Below are 21,442 nucleotides of genomic sequence, written 5' to 3' on the forward strand. Positions count from 1 at the left end.
TTATATATATATATATATATATTTATTTATTTATTTATTTATGTATTTATTTTATACCCATCCTACTGGCATTTGGCAGTAGGTAGTTATAGTTAGGACCTAGTGTCCATTGGAAAAGTGTTTTTGAATAGTCTATAACTTTGGCACTGTTTGAAGAATCTTCACCAAATTTTCCCCAAAAAGTGCCCCAGTGATTCATGTTGTGCTTTGAAAGTTTCCGGGCAATCTGTCAAGCGGGGGCCAAGAAAAAGGGGAGGTAAAAAACAGTATGTTTCCTGTGCTAATTACCATTTGGGTTTTGAACACAACTACAGCCCAAACCGCAGGACAGATTTCCCCACATTTAGCAAAAAGCTAGCTCTTGATCCAGAAAGAGTGCTTTCTGTGATTTGGTGTAAATCCTTTCAGTAGTTTTAGAGTTAGTTAAAAAAAAATCCATATTTGTATATCTAGGGGCGTGAAGGCTCAGCGAAACCTCACGATCTCGTGCTGAGATCTGATTGGCTATGAACACTTCAACAAGGAAGTGTTGGCAGTCATCTAATAACTCGGCTTTAGACAGTCCCTGAAAGAAACATCAAAAATAAAGAAAAGGGGCAAGGGTAGGAGGGCAAAATAGCATTTTTTTTATTTTTGCTAAAAATCACGGCAGATCTGCAGCTCCGGCATAAATAGAAAAATAAAACATGCATGGGCTCCCGCGCTTGTTTTGAAAAGAGCCGTCGTGTGGGCCAGGTCCCAGGGCTTTATTTACTTATTGGAGGAGAGCAGCGCGGACCCCCCTCCAATAAGCCCAGGGGACCACCACCTCCAAGGGCTTTAATTAATATATTGAGGGAGGGCCACACGGCCCTACTCCATGGGCTCTTTAAATCCTCATAGACCACCACCTCTCCAGGGCTTTAGCAGAGGGCCAATTGGACCTCCCTCGCCCCGGGAACTACCACCGCCCTGAGGCCAACAATTAAAATATATATGGGAGTGAGGTTGTGCGGTCCCCCTCCTGGGCCATACACAACCCACGGGACCACCACCTCTGGTATGAACCACAGAGGCATTCAGGCTCCCCCTGCAGTCCCCAATGGTGGAGACTGAATGCCCTAGGAGGACTACAGGCCATCCAAAATGACACGGCCAGGCCCCAGAAGGTGGGGTTCCCGGGCCAAGGGGGGCTATGTAGCCCACCTCGCCCACTGAATTGAGACCAGGCCCCTGGGGATGGGATCTCTGGGCCCGAAACCAGCCCATAGAGGGGGCAGCATGGCCCACCTCACCCATTGACTTGCTGCCAGGCCCAGGGGATAAAGACGCTTGAGAAACAATCACATTGCCAGAAGCACACAAGATCGCTGGAGACATTACGCAGCTGTAGTGTAGAATACACACTGGACAGTTACCCAACAAGGTAGTACTTACTTAGTAACTAGTAGAAAGTACTCCAACTTGGTAGACATTTTGTACAAAACTGTGGAGCCTTGTTGGATAAAAGGGCAGGTGAGCTTCCGTTCTGAAGAGGAGTTGGCCTAACGGCTAGGGCGGTCGACCTCGAGTCTGGGGAACTGGGTTCGAGGCTTGGCAATGATGCTGGAGATTTACCCAAGGAGATAGCACCTAGTACTTAACCAGTAGAAAGTACTTCACTTGAGTAGAAATTTTGTGTAAAACTGAGGACTCTTTTTGAATAAAGAGGCAGGTGTGGTTCCATTCTGACCCAGTAACTGACACAGGTACTGACACACCCACACAGACACTCAGACAGACACCCACGCAGGCCCTCACACACCTACTCACAGTCCCAATTAGAAACTCACATACCCACTCTCACACCCAGTGAGACACTTATAGAGACACTTCCAGACCCACACAGACCTACTCACATACCCATTGAGACCCTCATACACTCACTCATATATCCACTGAAATACTCATGCAATCTCACACACTCTCAAAGGTTACAGTTAGGAAATACATTTTAAAAAAACTTAATAATTCACTTTAAAAACCAAAGGTTACAGGGACGTTATAGTTAGCAAACAACATTAGAAAAACCTTTGAAATTCACTTGAAAAAACAAAGGTTACAGGGATGTTATAGTAAAGAAATAGAATAAAGAAAACCTTACAAATTCAGTGGAAAAACAAAGGTTACATGGATGTTAAAGTTAGGTTCACATTTCACTCGTACAAAATCATAGAAATACAGCAGTTATAGTTACCATGCTAACTATAACTTACGCCTCCACAATGCACTGCATATGACCTCCCATATTACATCACTCATGACCTGATCATTGACATCAATGATGACATCTCAATTTTATTAGATACATTTGCTAACCAGCCCAAGCAACTGCATTGTTAATTCCTTCTTGTACATTGTACTGTAACGATTCAATCATATTTGTGTATGATACAGGTTTTTAACAAGTTTTTACGGTTTTAAATACTATAAATACATTTAAACCTGAACTTGGTTCATCGTATAGCTATCCTATGTAGATTTAAATAATAAATGCTTCTTTTTTGTTCTCTCTTTGGTTTTCATGTCTAGAATAAATGTAAAAGGAAATCATTGTTTGACAATATCGGCCAGAAATACTATTTTACTGTGAGGTCTGTGAGTCACACATCTTGCCTCTGTGCCACGTGCAGGGTTGCCCTATGGCCTGTGGCTTTTGCTGTACATTTTGCCATCTCATGGAAAAACTGAAGAAAGCCATGAATATTATGAATATTCTGCACACTTCTATATTTGTTTTGGCTTCCCCACTTTCCAACCATTCAAGGACATCACAAGCCTAATACATTCAAGATGAAACCAACTGACAAATTCACACTGGATGTGGTTGGCTCAGATAATTTATAAGCACTCTGCTTTCAGCTGTGTGGTTAGTGCACAGTAGCTGTGCATGTCCCTAAACCTACAGAGAGAGACAAACATCTGTCCTTGGTGAAGCACATGAGCATGTGCAGCAGTGGCTAAACTAGCCCGTATGATATTAAGTTGCTAACATCATAAGTCATTAGAAATCAAATTAAATTGCCTAATTATGCCAGTGACGAGCCACAAAATTAGCAGTGGCTTCTAGGAAAAATGCTGCTTTGTTATGTCGTTAAGCACCACAAAAAGGTGTGTATGTTTCCGGAATGTCATGCTTACCAGTACCATCAGAAGAGGTAGTCCTCCGTCACCTTCTACCCACACTCAGGCCACTGGTAGTCCTCTGTCACCTCCTACCCACACTCAGGCCACTGGTAGTCATTAAATGCCTCCAATACATTCTCTGGCCACTGGCAGTCCTCCTACCCACGCTAAATGTAAGAGCTTTAACATGTGTGACTTGCATGCAAATACAATGTATACAATGATATCTGAGCTATATTGGAATACATATGATCAAGATTTTTTACACCAACAGTGTGTGGTTCTGATAGGGTATATCCTAGTTTCTCGCATTGCGTGTGGCCTATGGGACATTGGACTAAACAACTCACATGGAATTGATAAACAATGAAAATAGAGTTCTGAAAAAGGACAAGGTAGCGAGTGAATGGAGAGTCTGGTTCATAGAGAGAAGTATAACAAAGAAGGAGTGTCGCGCAATGAGAGCAGTCAAGTAATGATATATGACTCCTGGGACCACAGGAGTATGGTGGATGTAGTGGAGGGTTCTTCCAAAGATCAGAACATCACGTCACGTCACATGTTACACTTAGTCTTCAGTGTGGCACTGGGCTGAGCCCGAGCTGGTCACAACAGCTGTATAGCACCAAAAAACGTGGAATCACCATCTAGGGAGACTTGTGCCTGTGGGCGATCAGCAATAATCAACTCCAACTCATCTCCTTGCTGGAGCTTCACCACCCCTGAGGAGGAACAGAAGGCAGACCATTGATCACCATGCAAGGGAGGAAAGTCAAAGTCGAAATACTGCAATCACAAAACGTGCAAAACTACTTATCCATGGACCCCAGTGCGACACGAGTGCACCACAGACAAAGAGCACAGATATTGATGTTTGACAGAGACTGACAACAGGTAAATATTTTAACATTATGAAGATGATCTCAGCACAGCCAAACAACAATATGTTTGTGACTGAAAGTGAACATATTGCACTGTATATATTTGCCTGTAGGTACATGTGTGTTTCTGTAAGTGCTTTGATACACCCTGCATGAGGACTGAACCTGTAAGTTCTTTGTCACCTGAAAGATAGCCATAATGTGTGATGGAGAGGCCAGATACACCCTTTGCTGATCGAAGTTCAGGACTGTCGGTCTATGTAACTCCAGGAATCTCTCTGCTGCCAGTGGTTCACTTTATAAAATCTCTGTAACTCCAGTTTCTTGCTCTTCTCTCTGAGGCTGAGCCTGTGAGCAGAGCTGGTTTGTGCATTCTGCATAACTGGAAGGAAAGACCTGCTGTCTACAGTCTGAACCTGAACCTTTTCTGTGGCCTGAGACATTGCCTTGATGTCTCATGCCAAAGCGTATAAGTCAGTGTCACCTGAGGGATAACTCTACACTGGGGGAATAGTGAAGGCTTCAGGGCAGAGGGAATGGTCACAGATGTGTGGGGGATGACCCTGGCAGCCAATGCGGGCCTTGGTTTTGTCTTGGAAGGAGTTGCTTAGACACTTCACACAACACTTCTGTCTATGTGCTTCACGGTCTCTTCACGTGGTGCTCCACTCTTCCCACTCAGGTGCTTCTACCTCCTCAAGTTTCCTCTCTGTTGCCTCGCTCACCTCATTCAACTGGAGCTTGTGAGCGGGTTTGCCAGTTTGAACACAAGCAGCGCAGCGGTTTGCTACACGTGAGGCTGATGATTGACATCAGTAACAAGTGCCAGCATCCAAGCCTCATCTATTCTGCATCATGTGGACGAGCTAGTAACCTATTTATTAGTCGGTCTCTTGACATAACCACATGACTGCTATCAGATTTAAGTATTTAGATAATGTACGTTTGCATTGTCTGCATGGTTTCATGCTATTCCCACAGGATAGCCAAACATCCATGTCACATTTGGAGGAAGATACCACATACACCCTTCAAAGCAGGTTGGGAGGCACCGAGTTCCAAGCTGCTGTTGCTGCACCGGAGAACTAGTTTCTGTGCTGTAGATGTTCCAAAATTTAAGCAGTTCCTGAAGAAGGCTTTGTGATTTCTAAGTCCCCTTGATCTCCAGAGATGATGAGTAGATAGGCTAGGTATGGAGGGGTGTTTTCGTGAATGGTTTTATGCACAGCAAATTTTGAACATGGCTCTCGTGTGATGGGTAACCAGCGGAGGCTTTGAAGTATTGGTGGAATGTGGTCATGTCACCTGCAGAGTGAACCAGTCTTGCAGCCAAAGTTAAAACGGTTCTAAGCGGAGTGATGGATGTTTGCCGTCTCCTGCTAAAATCCAAGTTCCAAAGTCGATCATTGACGCAGTGTAAAATTGAACTGCAGTTTTCACTGAGATGTTCGGTTTTTTCAGGGTATGTGAGTGATTAATATGAGGTTCAAGTCTAAGATGAAATGTAGCTATTTGGTGTAGGCAAGCAAGACCTTCAATTAAGAAGATTCCAAGAGATTAGCATGAAATATGCTTTTAAGGGATGTTGAAAGGAGGGGGAACTTCTCTTTTCGGTGGATTTAGCAGGAGGAAGTTCTCTCGCATCCATGTTTGCAATTGAGAGAGGCAGTGACTTTGGTGTCATTTGCATACTGACGCAGGGTTATGCCTGCGGTTTTTAGTATTTAGTTTAGAGGCTTCATGTGTAGATTAAATAAAGTTGGAGCGAGGACTACGTGATGTGGAGCATTGCAAAGCATTTCGGAAATGGTGAAGGTGTGGTCTCTGATTTTCACTAGAATGAATGTGTTAGTTATAAAGGAGCTGGACCAGCATAGGGCCTTGATGTAGAAGCCCATGTGATGTTCAATGTCTGGAGCAATCTTCGGAGATCGGCTGCGTTAAGACTGCTGATACGTCAAGCACAATTAGCACCAAACCACAGAAACCTAGGTAGGGAACAGGAGGCAATGGGGTCTCCAAGGTGAGCTGGCCTCCAATCACATATGTTAAGCACTAGAAAGTCACCCAAGAAAATGTTAATGTATTCCTCTATGAGTTATTGTCTACCTTAGGCCTATCTATGGACACACAAAGAATTGTGACGCAATGTCCTAACACCACCAGGACTCCCCTTGCTCTTCAAAAACCCCATTTGATGAAGAGCGGGCCAACACTTTATAAGAAAGGCACTTCTAACTACTGAACCTGTTATGAATATGTAAAAACCAGAGCAATACATTAAAACGACCTCTCAACTTTGAGAGCGATTTCACTTAGTATTAAAAACCAGTGTGGGTAATAGGGGAACCAAGCCTCATCCCCACTTAGACCGTGGGGAAAATAACAGGCAAACTGAATGTTTACAATGATAGGCTGAAAGCAGCCGACAAACACGCAGCATGCACATTTGAATGCACAAATTGCGGGTGTGACACTGCACTCGTGCATCACATGTACCATACTAAAATGATGTAAGGTCAGCTCACACTCCTCTTACCCTAACTGTGGCTCATCTGTGCCCCACGGAGGAAGGGCTCAGGAACCTCTGTAGTCACACACTGTGTAGGAGGGAAATAAAACAACCGTCTTCATTGTAGCCCCCTTGTTATCAACAAAACGAGACTGAGCCAGTAGTGCCAGAGAGCTATCGCACTCCACTACCCACTTACTACTCCAAGGTGCATCCCTTATAGATTACCTAGCGCTGCTCACTCCTTCCTCCCAATGATTAGGGGGGAGTGGAGTGAATGTCGAAATATTTATGTGCCTGTAAACGCCCCTCCAATTAGTGGAGCGCTTTCATCGTGATTCTTCTCAGCTGTGTACTAGTTTTTAGGTCTCACCTAGCATTGCAGCGCATGCGCTGCTCGCTCTGGTGAGATCTATTGTTGTCAAGTCGACTTCGGAAGTGGGATAGAAGCTCCGCCTATGCTTTCTATTTGCGCGCGTCACAGTTTATGCTAAAGCCACGCATTTGGGTGACCACCCTGTCTTCCTTCTGGCTCGCCCCTCCGAACTGGATATTGTGCACGCGTACGGCACCACACACTCACGAGATGCCATCTTTTGCAAGGGAGGACCAGCAGCATCTCTATTGCTCGTCTCGGTGCTGCTAGCTGCCAGACTCGGTGTTGGACGTTTTGGAGTGTGCTGAGCGCACCCCACCGCCATTACCTACTGTTGCTGGCTCCAGTCTTGTGAGTACGTAGACATCTTTGTGCACAGGATCCCTGGCAGGGGCGCTCTGCTTAGAAGCACTGCTTGGCATACTTTCACCAACAGGCTCTAACGTGGGACGGGCAGAGTGCCTGTCCACTCTGTATTGTTCGGAGAACTACTGCAAGTTTGTTTTAGTTGTGGTGGTTTTTCATTTGCAAGAATTTGTATAGCCCTCGGCTGCTGCAGAGTGGCTTCATAGCACTGTAGGCTTCCTGGGGGTTGATGTTTTTATTTCTGCACGGCTCTTACAGCACTGTGTACAGAGGTGCTCATTTCCACAACAATTTCATCATCCAATACACAACTAACAGAGTACTTACTCGACCCGCCACAATACATCCTGACGCCAGACAAACAGAGGTCAAATGTCGTCAAGAGTGGGTAGCCGAAGACTCAAATGTTATAACATTTGTATAGTGCCTAACGCCCTCTTATGCTGTTTGCAGCACCCACCACAAGAGTGCTATGCACTTGTCTTTAGTGTCATGTGACATTAACATGTTTGACAAACTCCACACATGAAAGTGAGTGTAGCGCATCGCAGCCTCTTTGGGTGGGTGGTGTAGCTTTAGTGAGGATTCTCTTTTTCTTGAAGCGAGGTGTGTTATCTCCCTGTGCAATTTCATGCAGAGGTGCATTTTAAAGCAACAGTTTCAAATATATAAACTGATTAAACAGTCATGGGTTTTGCCGGCTCTTCCAAAGCGTGGCTCGCGTGACATCATCTAGCAGTTCTTCAATGTATTCCCAGAGGTGTTGTCACTTCCGCCTGCCACTTTCTATCATTTCCCCAGTTTGTACCTTCCGAATGCTTCCTCCAGACACCATGACAGAAGATGTACTTCGGGTACAGCGTAGGAATACAAAACGTACACAGATCCCATAATCACAGTCAGTGGGGAGTGGGTCTGTTCATCAGGTTAGAAAGCTTCCCTTGGCCCAGACACGAAGGTACCCAAATTTATAACACTGTGCAACAAGTTTGCATTACAAAAGTGACACCACCCGAGCTAAGTGTTTAATTGGCATTTACTTGTTAGCGCAAACTATCTTTTGCGCTGAATAGCAGTCATAAAATAACGGAAAGTAGTGTAACTTTGCATCGAGGGAGACACTAAGGGTGGTGCATGGGCATTCCTATTCAACAACTTTTACTTTTGATGCAAAGCTGTATCTACTAAACTAGCATTTGCAATGCAATAGGTGTCATTTTTAGAAACTTTGACCTATTGGTATTGTAAATGACAATGCCTTTTATTATTGCAGGTTTATTTAAACAAATCAATAAAAGGCATTGTAATTTACAATGCCAATAGGTCAAAATCTCGACACCTATTGCATTGCAAATGCTTGTTTCTATAAGTTGTGTATCCGGCCGTGTGCACCTCCCCCCCGTGGCATGTAATCCTGCTGCTGATTATAGACCATTGCATCTGTAAGTAGTGGCTCAGCGGTCCGGCAGGCATTGCTCTACGTGAGCGCCCCTCACCAGCTGATTGCACCTGTGTGGTGTTAGCAGAGACAAGGTCAGCCTTCCACCTGATCGGACCCAGTGGGAGTGTCCCACTTCATGTGTCAATAGTGCATGGGGGACCAATGGGCCAATGCTCAGAGAGCATTTGTTCAGAGGTCCAGTCCTCCCCTTGAATCCCCGTGTTTGAAGGCCCCAACCCCACAGCAATGAATGCTGGGAGTTGTAGTCTGATATGACCCTCATTTCATTATCAGCTATTGAGAAAACAGTGGTAGTTAATACACTGAGTCCCAGTGGTTGTAGTTCTACATAAGCACTGTGTTTTTACAATAAGGATTTTTAGGGAAAAAAGGGGGATTGTGCAATGGGGCTTTTATTGCCTCTCGGGCTAAGACTATAGCAAGAAATTATGTTTTTATGTTGTGATAACACAAGGGTCAATCGTCATGCCGGGGGGACTACTTTGTCCTAGGTCAATGTGCTCAGTGATAGCTCAGATGTAGTATCTATGCTTGGTATTAACTGATAGGGACAGCACTTCACAACTGTATCCAAGGTATCTTGTCGTTCAGACCATTTTTCCAAGATCTCAGGCAGTACACCCACCTCTGCTCCCAGGTGAACCATTTTGTGGTTTGGTAATATCCAGCGCATCTGCTGCCACTTTCTCCAGTACCACCCAGGATAGGTCACCATCATTGTGGTTAGCTTCCAAATAGTGCTGTGTCAATTTGGTGCTATTCTTATTGCACCTTAAAGTGCTACGATGTTCATTTATTCGTATCTTTATCTTGCGAGTAGTCATGCCAACATAGAGTAGGCTGCACGGACAAGTGATGAGGTATACCACATTTTCACTATCACAGTTCGTTAGGCTCTTCAAGACCGGGTCTACCTGTCTTGATGTCTACTTCCTTTGATGGTGCAGAAAAGTTTCTCAGCAGCTTTTCTAGTGCTGAGCACAATTAGCAGACATATGTGGCATTTGTCACTAATGTGGACTATGGTGTGCAGTACTTTTAAAGGTGCATTTGTGATGCTGACACCTGGTCTAAATCCAGACATATTGTTGGCCAGGTGGTGTCCTTTGGAGAGTATGTTTATAAATTGTTTGGCCACTGTTTTTTCTAAAGTTTTCCCCTGCACCAGACGATTGACTATTGAAGGATAATTTGCTGCTTAGGTAAGGTCGAGGTTAGGCTTTTTGACTATGCCGGTGATTTACCTGCTCTTCAGTGCAGCTGGGAAGATACTTTGGTCAAGGGAGGCATTAATCAAGAACATGAGAAACCAATTCTTTTTAGAAACAAGTTGCTTGTTAATCACAAAGTTTTACTCAAGTAACAAAATAAAGGGATCGAATATGCCATACTATTCATGAGAACGCAAGGAACCAATTCTTTTTAATCAATCAATCAATCAATCATAACATTTGTAAAGCGCACTACTTACCCGTGAGGGTCTCAAGGTGCTGGGGGTGGGGAATGCTGCTACTGCTCGAAAAGCCAGATCTTGAGGAGTCTTCTGAAGGTCAGCAGGTCTTGGGTCTGCCGTAGGTGGATGGGGACGGTGTTCCAGGTCTTGGCGGGGAGGTGGGTGAACGATCTGCCGCCGAAGGTCGCTCTTCGGATGCGGGGGACTGTGGCGAGGGCGAGGTCGGCGAAGCGGAGCTGGCGGGTGGGGGTGTAGAAGCTGAGTCGTCTGTTGAGGTAAGCTGGTCCGGTGTTGTGGAGTGCCTTGTGTGCGTGGGTGAGGAGCTTGAAGGTTATCCTCTTGTTTACGGGGAGCCAGATGTCAAGGATCAGGCGTGCAGAGGTGTCCTGGATGCGTTGAAGCGGTTTCAGGAGTTTGGCCGAGGCTCCTGCGTAGAGGGTGTTTCCGTAGTCCAACCTGCTGCTGACGAGGGCCTAGGTGACCGTTCTTCTCGTTTCGGTGGGGATCCACTTGTAGATCTTGCGGAGCATGCGGAATGTGTTGAAGCAGGAAGAAGAGACGGCGTTGACCTGCTTAGTCATGGAGAGGGTGGAGTCGAGGATGACCCCTAGGTTGCGTGCGTGGTCGGTGGGTGTTGGAGCTGTTCCCAGTGCGGTCGGCCACCAGGAGTCGTCCCAGGCCGAGGGGGTGGATCCGAGGATGAGAACCTCCGTCTTGTCTGACTTCAGCTTCAGTCGGCTGTTCCTCATCCATTCGGCGACGGCCTTCATTCCTTCGTGGAGGTTGGTTTTGGTGGTGTAAGGGTCCTTGGTGAGGGAGAGGATCAGCTGGGTGTCATCGGCGTAAGAGATGATGTTGAGGTCGTGCAGTCGGGCGACGTGGGCGAGCGGTGCCATGTAGATGTTAAACAGCGTTGGGCTAAGGGATGAGCCCTAGGGTACGCCTCAGATGATCTCGGTGGCTTCGGAGCAGAAGGGGGGGAGGCGGATGCTCTGTGTTCTGCCAGAGAGGAAGGAGGTGGTCCAGTCCAGGGCCTTCTCTTGGATCCCGGCGTCGTGGAGGCGTGTGTGTAGTGTGCGGTGGCAGACCGCGTCGAAGGCGGCTGACAGGTCCAGGAGGATGAGGGCCACGGTTTTTCCGTTGTCTAGCAGGGTCCTGATGTCATCGGTGGCGGCGATGAGGGCAGTTTAGGTGCTGTGGTTGCTGCAGGACCCGGACTGGGACGGGTCCAGGATGCTGTTCTCCTCGAGGTAGCGTGTCAGTTGTTTGTTGACGGTCTTCTCGATGACCTTCGCCGGAAACGGGAGCAGGGAGATGGGTCGGACGTTCTTGAGATCCTTGGGGTCCGCCTTGGGTTTCTTGAGTAAGGCGTTGATCTCGGCGTGCTTCCAGCTCTCTGGGAAGGTTGCAAATGTTGATGGCTTTCTGGAGATGGAGTGCGATGGCAGTGCTGGCTTTGTTGAAGATGTGGTGTGGGCATGGGTCTGATGGGGATCCAGAGTGGACTATGTTCATGATCTTGATGGTGTTGTTGTCGTTTATGTTGGTGCAGGAGAGCAGGGGGTCGGTGCGGATGGTGGTCGTGGGGGCGGAGGTCTCAGTGGTTGTCGGGGCGGTCGTGGCATTGAAGCTGTCGTGGATTTCTGCGATCTTGCGATGGAAGAAGGTGGCCAGCGAGTCGCACAGGTCTTGCGAAAGTGGGATGTCGTTGTTGTTGGAGCTGGGGTTGGAGAGTTCCTTCACGATGTTGAAGAACTCTTTGCTGTTGTGTGCATTGTTGTCTGGGTGGTCTTTGAAGGCGGCCCTTTTGGAGGATCTGATGAGGGGATGGTGTCTGAAGGTGGCATTCTTGTGGGCTGTGTAGCTGTCCGGTGTTCGTTCACGGTGCCAGTTCTTCTCTAGCTTTCGGCAGGTTTGCTTGGCGGCCTGGAGGTCTTCAGTGAACCAGCTGGCTTTCTTGCTGGTGTGGCTGTTGGAGGGTTTCTTGAACGGGGCGAGGGTGTTGGCGCAGTCGTCGATCCACTGTCTGAGGATGCGGGTGGCGGAGTCGGGGTCGGTGTGGTCGGCAAATGGGCTCTGGGCGAGGGTGGTGGTTAGCTGATCTTCAGTGACTTTGCTCCAGCAGCGGCGAGGAATCTGTTGGGTGCGGTGGTGCGTGGTGGGTTTCCGGAAGGTGAAGTGGATGCAGCGATGGTCAGTCCAGTGGAGTTCGTGGTGTGGTTGAAGGAGACGTGGGGGCTTGCGGAGAAGATGGGGTCAAGCGTGTGGCCGACGGAGTGAGTGGGTGTTGTGACGCGTTGTCTGAGTCCGAGGTTGGCAAGGTTGTCGATCAGGGTGGTGGAGTTGGTGTCGTTGTTGTTCTCGAGGTGGAAGTTCAGGTCCCCGAGGAGGATGTAGTCCATGGAGGCGAGGGTGTGTGTGCTGCTGAAGTCGGCAATGGAGTCGCTGAACTGTGATCGGAGTCCGGGGGGTCTGTAGACGAGGGCTCCTCTGAGGTTGATGTTGGGGTCGGTGTGGATCTGGAAGTGCAGGTGTTCGGCGGTGCTGAGGGTGTCGTTGGTGTTGGTCAAGACTCTGAGAGTGTTCCTGTAGACGATGGCGACTCCTCCTCCTACTCTGTTGGTGCAGTCCCTGCGGGTGATCTTGTAGCCTTCCGGGATGGCTATGGCGATGTCGGGTGCTGAGGAGGTGTTCAGCCAGGTCTCCATCAGGAAGGCGACGTCTGGGGAGGTAGAGTCGAGTAGGGCCCAGAGTTCAACGGCGTGTTTGCGGGCGGAGCGGGTTTTGAGAAGAATGCATCTGAGGTAGTTGGGTTCTTTCCTGGTCGGTGGGTTGGCGGGCCGGATGCTGGTGAAGCTGCAGTTCCGACAGGAGAAGGGTCCTTGGGTGCGCTTTGGGGTGGCCAGGCAGCAGGTGCGTGATCGTCCGGCGTTGAGTGCGTGGAGGGTGCTGGAGTCGCAGTGGTCTCGGGTGTTGTGGCGTTCGCGGGGGCCAGGTGTTCTGGCGCTGGGCGCCGTCCAGGCGCGGATGGGCACAGACGGGCTTGCCTTAGGCGCCCACGCTGCGCGCGGCCACCATAAGAAGGGGAGGTGGGAGGCAGGAGCAGCTGGGAGGAGGGAGTGGACGAATAGGCAAGCGGGGGGCGGGGCTGCAGGGGACGCAGCGGCGGGAAGAACCGGGGGCGAGGGAACAGAAGGCAAACAGAGGGCACAGGACACAGAATACAACAAGGGGAGAAAAAACGAGGCGATTAACAGTGAACTAACAGTGAATACAGAGGCAATACAGTACGGAGCAGGGGGGGGCGGGATGCAGCAGCGGGTGAAACGGGGGCAGGAATGGCGAGGGAGCAGAAGGCAAAAGGGGGCACAGGGCACAGAATACAATGGGAGAAAGGAGGCAAAATGAACAAGATAGCAGTAGAACAGGGGGGAGAGAAAGGAAAATAGTTAAGCAATAAACCAGGAGCAATACAAAATACAAGGGGAGAGAGGAGGCCAAAAGAACAAAATACAAGTCAAAACAGAGAAGGGAAAAAAAAAACGAAACGGTTAAGCAATAAAACAGGAGCAATACAGTACCAGCGAACCTACGGCCAGCCACTGGCCACCAGGGATGAGGAGCAGGTGGTAGCCTGCGGGTGGAGGAGGGCCTCGAACTCGCGGCAGTGGCGGCAGTAGCGAGCAGAGAACGCAGGCACAACAGGTCGTGCTGTTGCGGCGTGGGGAGCGACCTTGTGGAGCAGGGTCAAGGGTCGTTCTCCTCACTGCGCAGCGGCCGCCATAAGAAGGAGAGGTGGGAGGGAGGAGCAGCTGGGAGGAGGAAGTGGACGAATGGGCGAGCAGGGGGTGGGGCCGCAGGGGACGCAGCGGCAGGAAGAACCGGGGGCAAGGGAACAGAAGGCAAACAGAGGGCACAGGGCACAGAATCCAACGGGGGGGAGAAAAAACTAGGCGATTAACAGTGAACTAACAGTGAACACAGAGGCAATACAGTACGGAGCAGGGGGGGCAGGGCCGCAGGGGACGCAGCAGCGTGAGAAACAGGGGCAGGAACGGCGAGGGAACAGAAGGCAAAAGGGGGCACAGGGCACAGAATACAACGGGAGAAAGGAGGCAAAATGAACAAGATAGCAGTAGAACAGGGGGGAGAGAAACGAAAATAGTTAAGCAATAAACCAGGAGCAATACAAAATACAAGGGGAGAGAGGAGGCCAAAAGAACAAAATACAAGTCAAAACAGAGGAGAGAAAAAAAAACGAAACGGTTAAGCGATAAAACAGGAGCAATACAGTACCAGCGAACCTACGGCCAGCCACTGGCCACCAGGGATGAGGCGCAGCTGGTAGCCTGCGGGTGGAGGAGGGCCTAAAACTCGCGGCAGTGGTGGCAGTAGCGAGCAGAGAACGCAGGTACAACAGGTGGTGCTGTTGCGGCGTGGCGAGCGACCTGGTGGAGCAGGGTCAAGGGTCGTTCTCCTCACCGCGCAGCGGCCGCCATAAGATGGAGAGGTGGGAGGGAGGAGCAGCTGGGAGGAGGGAGTGGACGAATGGGCGAGCGGGGGGCGGGGCCGCAGGGGACGCAGCGGCGGGAAGAACCGGGGGCAAAATAACAGAAGGCAAACAGAGGGCACAGGGCACAGAATCCAACGGGGGGAGAAAAAACGAGGCGATTAACAGTGAACTAACAGTGAACACAGAGGCAATACAGTACGGAGCAGGAGGGCGGGACCGCAGGGGACGCAGCGGCACGAGAAACGGGGGCAGGAACGGCGAGGGAACAGAAGGCAAAAGGGGGCACAGGGCACAGAATACAACGGGAGAAAGGAGGCAAAATGAACAAGATAGCAGTAGAACAGGGGGGAGAGAAACGAAAATAGTTAAGCAATAAACCAGGAGCAATATAGAGTACAAGGGGAGAGAGGAGGCCAAAAGAACAAAATACAAGTCAAAACAGAGGAGGAAAAAAAACGAAACGGTTAAGCAATAAAACAGGAGCAATACAGTACCAGCGAACCTACGGCCAGCCACTGGCCACCAGGGATGAGGCGCAGGTGGTAGCCTTCGGGTGGAGGAAGGCCTCGAACTCGAGGCAGTAGCGGCAGTAGCGAGCAGAGAATGCAGGCACAACAGGTGGTGCTGTTGCGGCGTGGGGAGCGACCTGCCTGGAGCAGCGTCAAGGGTCGCTCCCCACGCCGTGCCGTAGAAACAAGCAGTGTCTAATCACAGGCTTTTGCATACAGTTGTGACGGACAGGAATAAGACCTACTCCGAGCACACCAGTTTGTTCCCACGTTACATCACATTGGGTTCTTTACCAGAAACAGATCTTATGGGATCCAATCACAGGATATACGGCCTTTGGGTATGTCAATCCCAAAGTCAAGTTTAGGAGGTGGAGTCAGAATAATCATACATTCCGATCGTATGGTTATTATATGTAACTTACGACAATATTTTACGTATAGAAGAATCTCTGCACTCAGGGCGGAGACTCCATATTCACAATGGCGCATAGAATCACAATTTCAAAAACAAGGACCTTAAAGCCAGCATAAAGGTACCAGCATTAATCGCTATACGGCAGAAAGAGCATGCAAGTTGCTCACAAAGCATCAGTGCAGCAACGGCCAGTCGGATGAGAAACAGATAGAGCTATAAGTCGAGGCATTGCAAGGCACTGCATGTTTGTGCAGAGATCTAGCTATATATGGAATGTCTAATGATGACAACAACGCTCCCTTCTAGTCTGTGTTGTCTGTCTGAATTGTGTAATTTTGAGGAATGAGAAGGTGTCGGATGGCGCTGGATTGTTCATTTAAACATGACTCCATGACGAAGACTGACTTGGCATTACGGATGTCATTATATACGGTATGTGTTTGAATTGAGGCTCAATCCTGTCGGTGTTAGGATAATTGCACTTCTGGAAAGGGGGCACAAAGTTTTGCAAAGGTTCTGCCCGCTTTCTTCAACGCCCCACAGTATGACATCATGAGTTAGGCCCTCCCGAGTTTATAGTAAGTAGTCTCTGCAAAGGGGGAAACAACCATTACAACGCAGTCATTACAACGCAACATCCTTTACATCGCATGCCATTACAACGCAGCCATTACAACGCATGTCACTACAACGCATGCCATTACAAGGCACGCCACTACAACACATGCCGTTATAAGGTAAGTAATGGAAAACAGTAATTTTTACAACTACACTATCCAACACTTACCCTACTGTAGCACTCACTGGAGTGGGAATAGTAATTTTTACACCTACACTGTACAACTCTTACCCTACTGTTGCACTTGCAGGAGTGGAAATTTTAATTTTTACCCCTACACTATCCAACACTTACCCTACTGTTGCACTCACTGGAGTGAGAATAGTACTTGTTACCCCTGCACTAGCCAACACATATCCCTACTGTTGCACTCACTGGAGTTAGAATAGTAATTGTTACCCCTACACTAGCCAACACTTACCCTACTGTTGCAGTCATTGGAGTGAGAATAGTATTTGTTACCCCTACACTAGCCAACACTTACCCTACTGTTGCACTCACTGGAGTGGGAATAGTAATTGTTACCCCTACACTATCCAACACTTACCCTACTGTTGCACTCACTGGAGTTGGAATAGAAATTATTACCCCTACACTAGCCAACACTTACCCTACTGTTGCACTCACTGAAGTTGGAATAGTAATGTTTACCCCTACACTATCCAACATTTACCCTACTGTTGCACTCACTGGAGTTGGAATAGTAATTGTTACCCCTACACTAGCCAACACTTACCCTACTGTTGCACTCACTGGAGTGAGAATAGTAATTTTTACCCCTACACTATCCAACACTTACCCTACTGTTGCACTCACTGGAGTTGGAACAGTAATTTTTACCCCTACACTATCCAACACTTACCCTACTGTTGCACTCACTGGAGTTAGAATAGTAATTGTTACCCCTGCACTAGCCAACACATATCCCTACTGTTGCATTCACTGGAGTGGGAATAGTATTTTTTACCCCTACACTAGCCAACACTTACCCTACTGTTGCACTCACTGGAGTGGGAATAGTAATTTTTACCCCTACACTATCCAACACTTACCCTACTGTTGCACTCACTGGAGTTAGAATAGTAATTGTTACCCCTGCACTAGCCAACACATATCCCTACTGTTGCAGTCACTGGAGTGAGAATAGTATTTTTTACCCCTACACTAGCCAACACTTACCCTACTGTTGCACTCACTGGAGTGGGAATAGTAATTGTTACCCCTACACTATCCAACACTTACCCTACTGTTGCACTCACTGGAGTTGGAATAGTAATTTTTACCCCTACACTATCCAACACTTACCCTACTGTTGCACTCACTGAAGTGAGAATAGTAATTGTTACCCCTGCATTAGCCAACACATATCCCTACTGTTGCACTCACTGGAGTGAGAATAGTAATTGTTACCCCTACACTAGCCAACACTTACCCTACTGTTGCACTCACTGGAGTTGGAATGGTAATTTTTACCCCTACACTAGCCAACACTTACCCTACTGTTGCACTCACTGGAGTTGGAATAGTAATTTTTACCCCTACACTATCCAACATTTACCCTACTGTTGCACTCACTGGAGTTGGAATAGTAATTGTTACCCCTACACTAGCCAACACTTACCCTACTGTTGCACTCACTGGAGTGAGAATAGTAATTTTTACCCCTACACTATCCAACACTTACCCTACTGTTGCACTCACTGGAGTTGGAATAGTAATTTTTACCCCTACACTATCCAACACTTTCCCTTCTGTTGCACTCATTGGAGTGGGAATAGTAATTTTTACCCCTACACTATCCAACACTTACCCTACTGTTGCACTCACTGGAGTGAGAATAGTAATTTTTATCCCTACACTATCCAACACTTTCCCTTCTGTTGCACTCACTGGAGTTGGAATAGTAATTGTTACCCCTACACTAGCCAACACTTACCCTACTGTTGCACTCACTGGAGTGAGAATAGTAATTTTTACCCCTACACTATCCAACACTTACCCTACTGTTGCACTCACTGGAGTTGGAATAGTAATTTTTACCCCTACACTATCCAACACTTTCCCTTCTGTTGCACTCACTGGAGTGGGAATAGTAATTTTTACCCCTACACTATCCAACACTTACCCTACTGTTGCCCTAAACGTATTATGCGCTGTAATGGTATGCGTTGTAATGGAATGCATTGTTGTAAGTGTAGTTTCTAAAAATGCATTGTGATGGCATGCGTTTTAAAATCATGCGTTGTAATGGATGTTGCGATGTAAAAACCGCATTGTAAAGGCATGCGTTGTAAAAGTTTGTGTTGTTACGTGTCCTATTCCTGCAAAGGGCATGCTTGGTGTGAGTCACCTCTCTCTCGAAAAGAGATGCAAAAATGACAAAAGTGAATGATTGGTACACTTATCTGGGCGACATTAGCACTGGGGACAGCGGGATAGATACAACTTTGGCGCCCGCGTGCGCCACGTCAAGGGGACCGGGAGATGCACTGTTTTCGTGTGCATAGAAAGGGCCCGCCAGCCCCTGGGGTCGTGCCCTGGCTGCAGTGCATGGGGCCGAGGCTGCGGGTGGTGACGCAGAGAGATCTTGCACTGACTGACTGCCAGCGCGGATTTCATTGAATGATCTACGGTGCCTCTCCGCTGCCGCTTCACTGATTTATCGCCCCCTCTTGTCTCTGCTCCTGTTAACTCCTGGCCTTTGATACTTTTCTCCCTTCCATGATATGTGTCATCCTATCCTCCCTAGTTTAATGGTAATCCGCTGTGTCTGTTCATTTTACCTCCTGCCCCCCTCTCTTTATTCGCCATAACCTAAAGGGTTCCACTGTAAAGCGCCCTGAGGCCCCTGGGCCACGTTCGGCTACAGAAACCAGACAAATAAATTATTCATATACATAAATGGGAAGCAGCTGGCAAACTTAAAAGAAGGCTCTGGCCAGTGGCCATAAAGCTGCGGCCATACGTCACGGGCCGGGCCTCTGAAGTCTGAGCGCGCGCTGAAGATTGGAACCGGCCCCCCTGCACGAGCCTTTCCACTTCAAGATCCGGGTATACTGGCAGCCTGGAGGAGGCGCTGTTACTATGGAAGGCTGAACGTGATTACAGTGTGAGTATGACCACAGCGGGAAGGCCTGTAAAAGAACTCTATTGCTGGGCTAACGAAGACAGCTGGGTGGAAGCTGAAAGAAAGAGTGGGGTAAAGAGATGGGTGTTGTGCTGGGAACACCCTCACGAAATGTCCCCAGGAGGGCACCCATGTCCCTCCGATGGGGTATTTGCAGAGACCAGGGGGGCACCCATGTCCCTCCGATGGGGTATTTGCAGAGACCAGGAGGGCACCCATGTCCCTCCGATGGGGTATTTGCAGAGACCAGGAGGGCACCCATGTCACTCTGATGGGGTATTTGCAGAGACCAGGAGGGCACCCATGTCCCTCCGATGGGGTATTTGCAGAGACCAGGAGGGCCCCCATGTCATTCCGATGGGGTATTTGCAGAGACCAGGAGGAAACCCATGTCCCTCCGATGGGGTTTTTGCAGAGACTAGGGGGGCACCCATGTCACTCCGATGGGGTATTTGCAGAGACCAGGAGGGCACCCATGTCACTCCGATGGGGTATTTGCAGAGACCAGGAGGGCCCCCATGTCACTCCGATGGGGTATTTGCAGAGACCAGGAGGAAACCCATGTCCCTCCGATGGGGTATTTGCAGAGACTAGGGGGGCACCCATGTCCCTCCGATGGGGTATTTGCAGAGACCAGGAGGGCACCCATGTCACTCCGATGGGGTATTTGCAGAGACCAGGAGGGCACCCATGTCACTCCGATGTTGTATTTGCAGAGACCAGGGGGGGCACCCATGTCCCTCCGATGGGGTATTTGCAGAGACCAGGAGGGCACCCATGTCCCTCCGATGGGGTATTTGCAGAGACCAGGAGGGCCCCCATGTCACTCCGATGGGGTATTTGCAGAGACCAGGAGGAAACCCATGTCCCTCCGATAGGGTATTTGCAGAGACTAGGGGGGCACCCATGTCCCTCCGATGGGGTATTTGAAGAGACCAGGAGGGCACCCATGTCACTCCGATGGGGTATTTGCAGAGACCAGGAGGGCACCCATGTCACTCCGATGTTGTATTTGCAGAGACCAGGAGGGCACCCATGTCCCTCCGATGGGGTATTTGCAGAGACCAGGAGGGCACCCATGTCCCTCCGATGGGGTATTTGCAGAGACCAGGAGGGCACCCATGTCACTCCGATGGGGTATTTGCAGAGACCAGGAGGAAACCCATGTCCCTCCGATGGGGTATTTGCAGAGACTAGGGGGGCACCCATGTCCCTCCGATGGGGTATTTGCAGAGACCAGGAGGGCACCCATGTCCCTCCAATGGGGTATTTGCAGAGACCAGGAGGGCACCCATGTCACTCCGATGTTGTATTTGCAGAGACCAGGAGGGCACCCATGTCCCTCCGATGGGGTATTTGCAGAGACCAGGAGGGCACCCATGTCCCTGCGATGGGGTATTTGCAGAGACCAGGAGGGCACCCATGTCCCTCCAATGGGGTATTTGCAGAGACCAGGGGAGCACCCATGTCCCTTCGATTGGGTATTTGCAGAGACCAGGTGGGCACCCATGTCCCTCCGATGGGGTATTTGCAGAGACCAGGGGGGGCACCCATGTCCCTCCGATGGGGTATTTGCAGAGACCAGGGGGGCACCCATGTCCCTCCGATGCGGTATTTGCAGAGACTAGGAGGGTACCCATGTCCCTCCGATGGGATATTTGCAGAGACCGGGGGGGCACCCATGTCTCTCTGATGGGGTATTTGCAGAGACCAGGGGGGGCACCCATGTCCCTCCGATGCGGTATTTGCAGAGACCAGGGGGGGCACCCATGTCCCTCCGATGGGGTATTTGCAGAGACCAGGGGGGCACCCATGTCCCTCCGATGGGGTATTTGCAGAGACCAGGGGGGCACCCATGTCCCTCCGATGGGGTATTTGCAGAGACAAGGGGGGGCACCCATGTCCCTCCGATGGGGTATTTGCAGAGACCAGGGGGGGCACCCATGTCCCTCCGATGGGGTATTTGCAGAGACCAGGAGGGCACCCATGTCCCTCCGATGGGGTATTTGCAGAGGCCAGGAGGGTACCCATGTCCCTCCGATGGGGTATTTGCAGAGACCAG

General features: G+C 49.2%; 1 protein-coding gene across 1 annotated transcript in view; it reads right to left on the reverse strand.

The window, feature by feature from the left end:
- Positions 1-2,298: 2,298 nt before the first annotated feature.
- LOC146829668 (tumor necrosis factor ligand superfamily member 13B-like) overlaps positions 2,299-21,442 on the reverse strand; it is a 234,290-nt gene continuing 215,146 nt past the window's right edge. The window contains exon 6 of the mRNA XM_085608339.1: positions 2,299-3,866. Within this exon, the coding sequence (XP_085464465.1) occupies positions 3,751-3,866 (116 nt within the window). The 3' untranslated portion in view covers positions 2,299-3,750. The remainder of the gene's footprint in view (positions 3,867-21,442) is intronic.

This window comes from Triturus cristatus, chromosome 5_2, assembly GCF_964204655.1.
Source record: "Triturus cristatus chromosome 5_2, aTriCri1.1, whole genome shotgun sequence".
Lineage (NCBI taxonomy): Eukaryota > Metazoa > Chordata > Amphibia > Caudata > Salamandridae > Triturus > Triturus cristatus.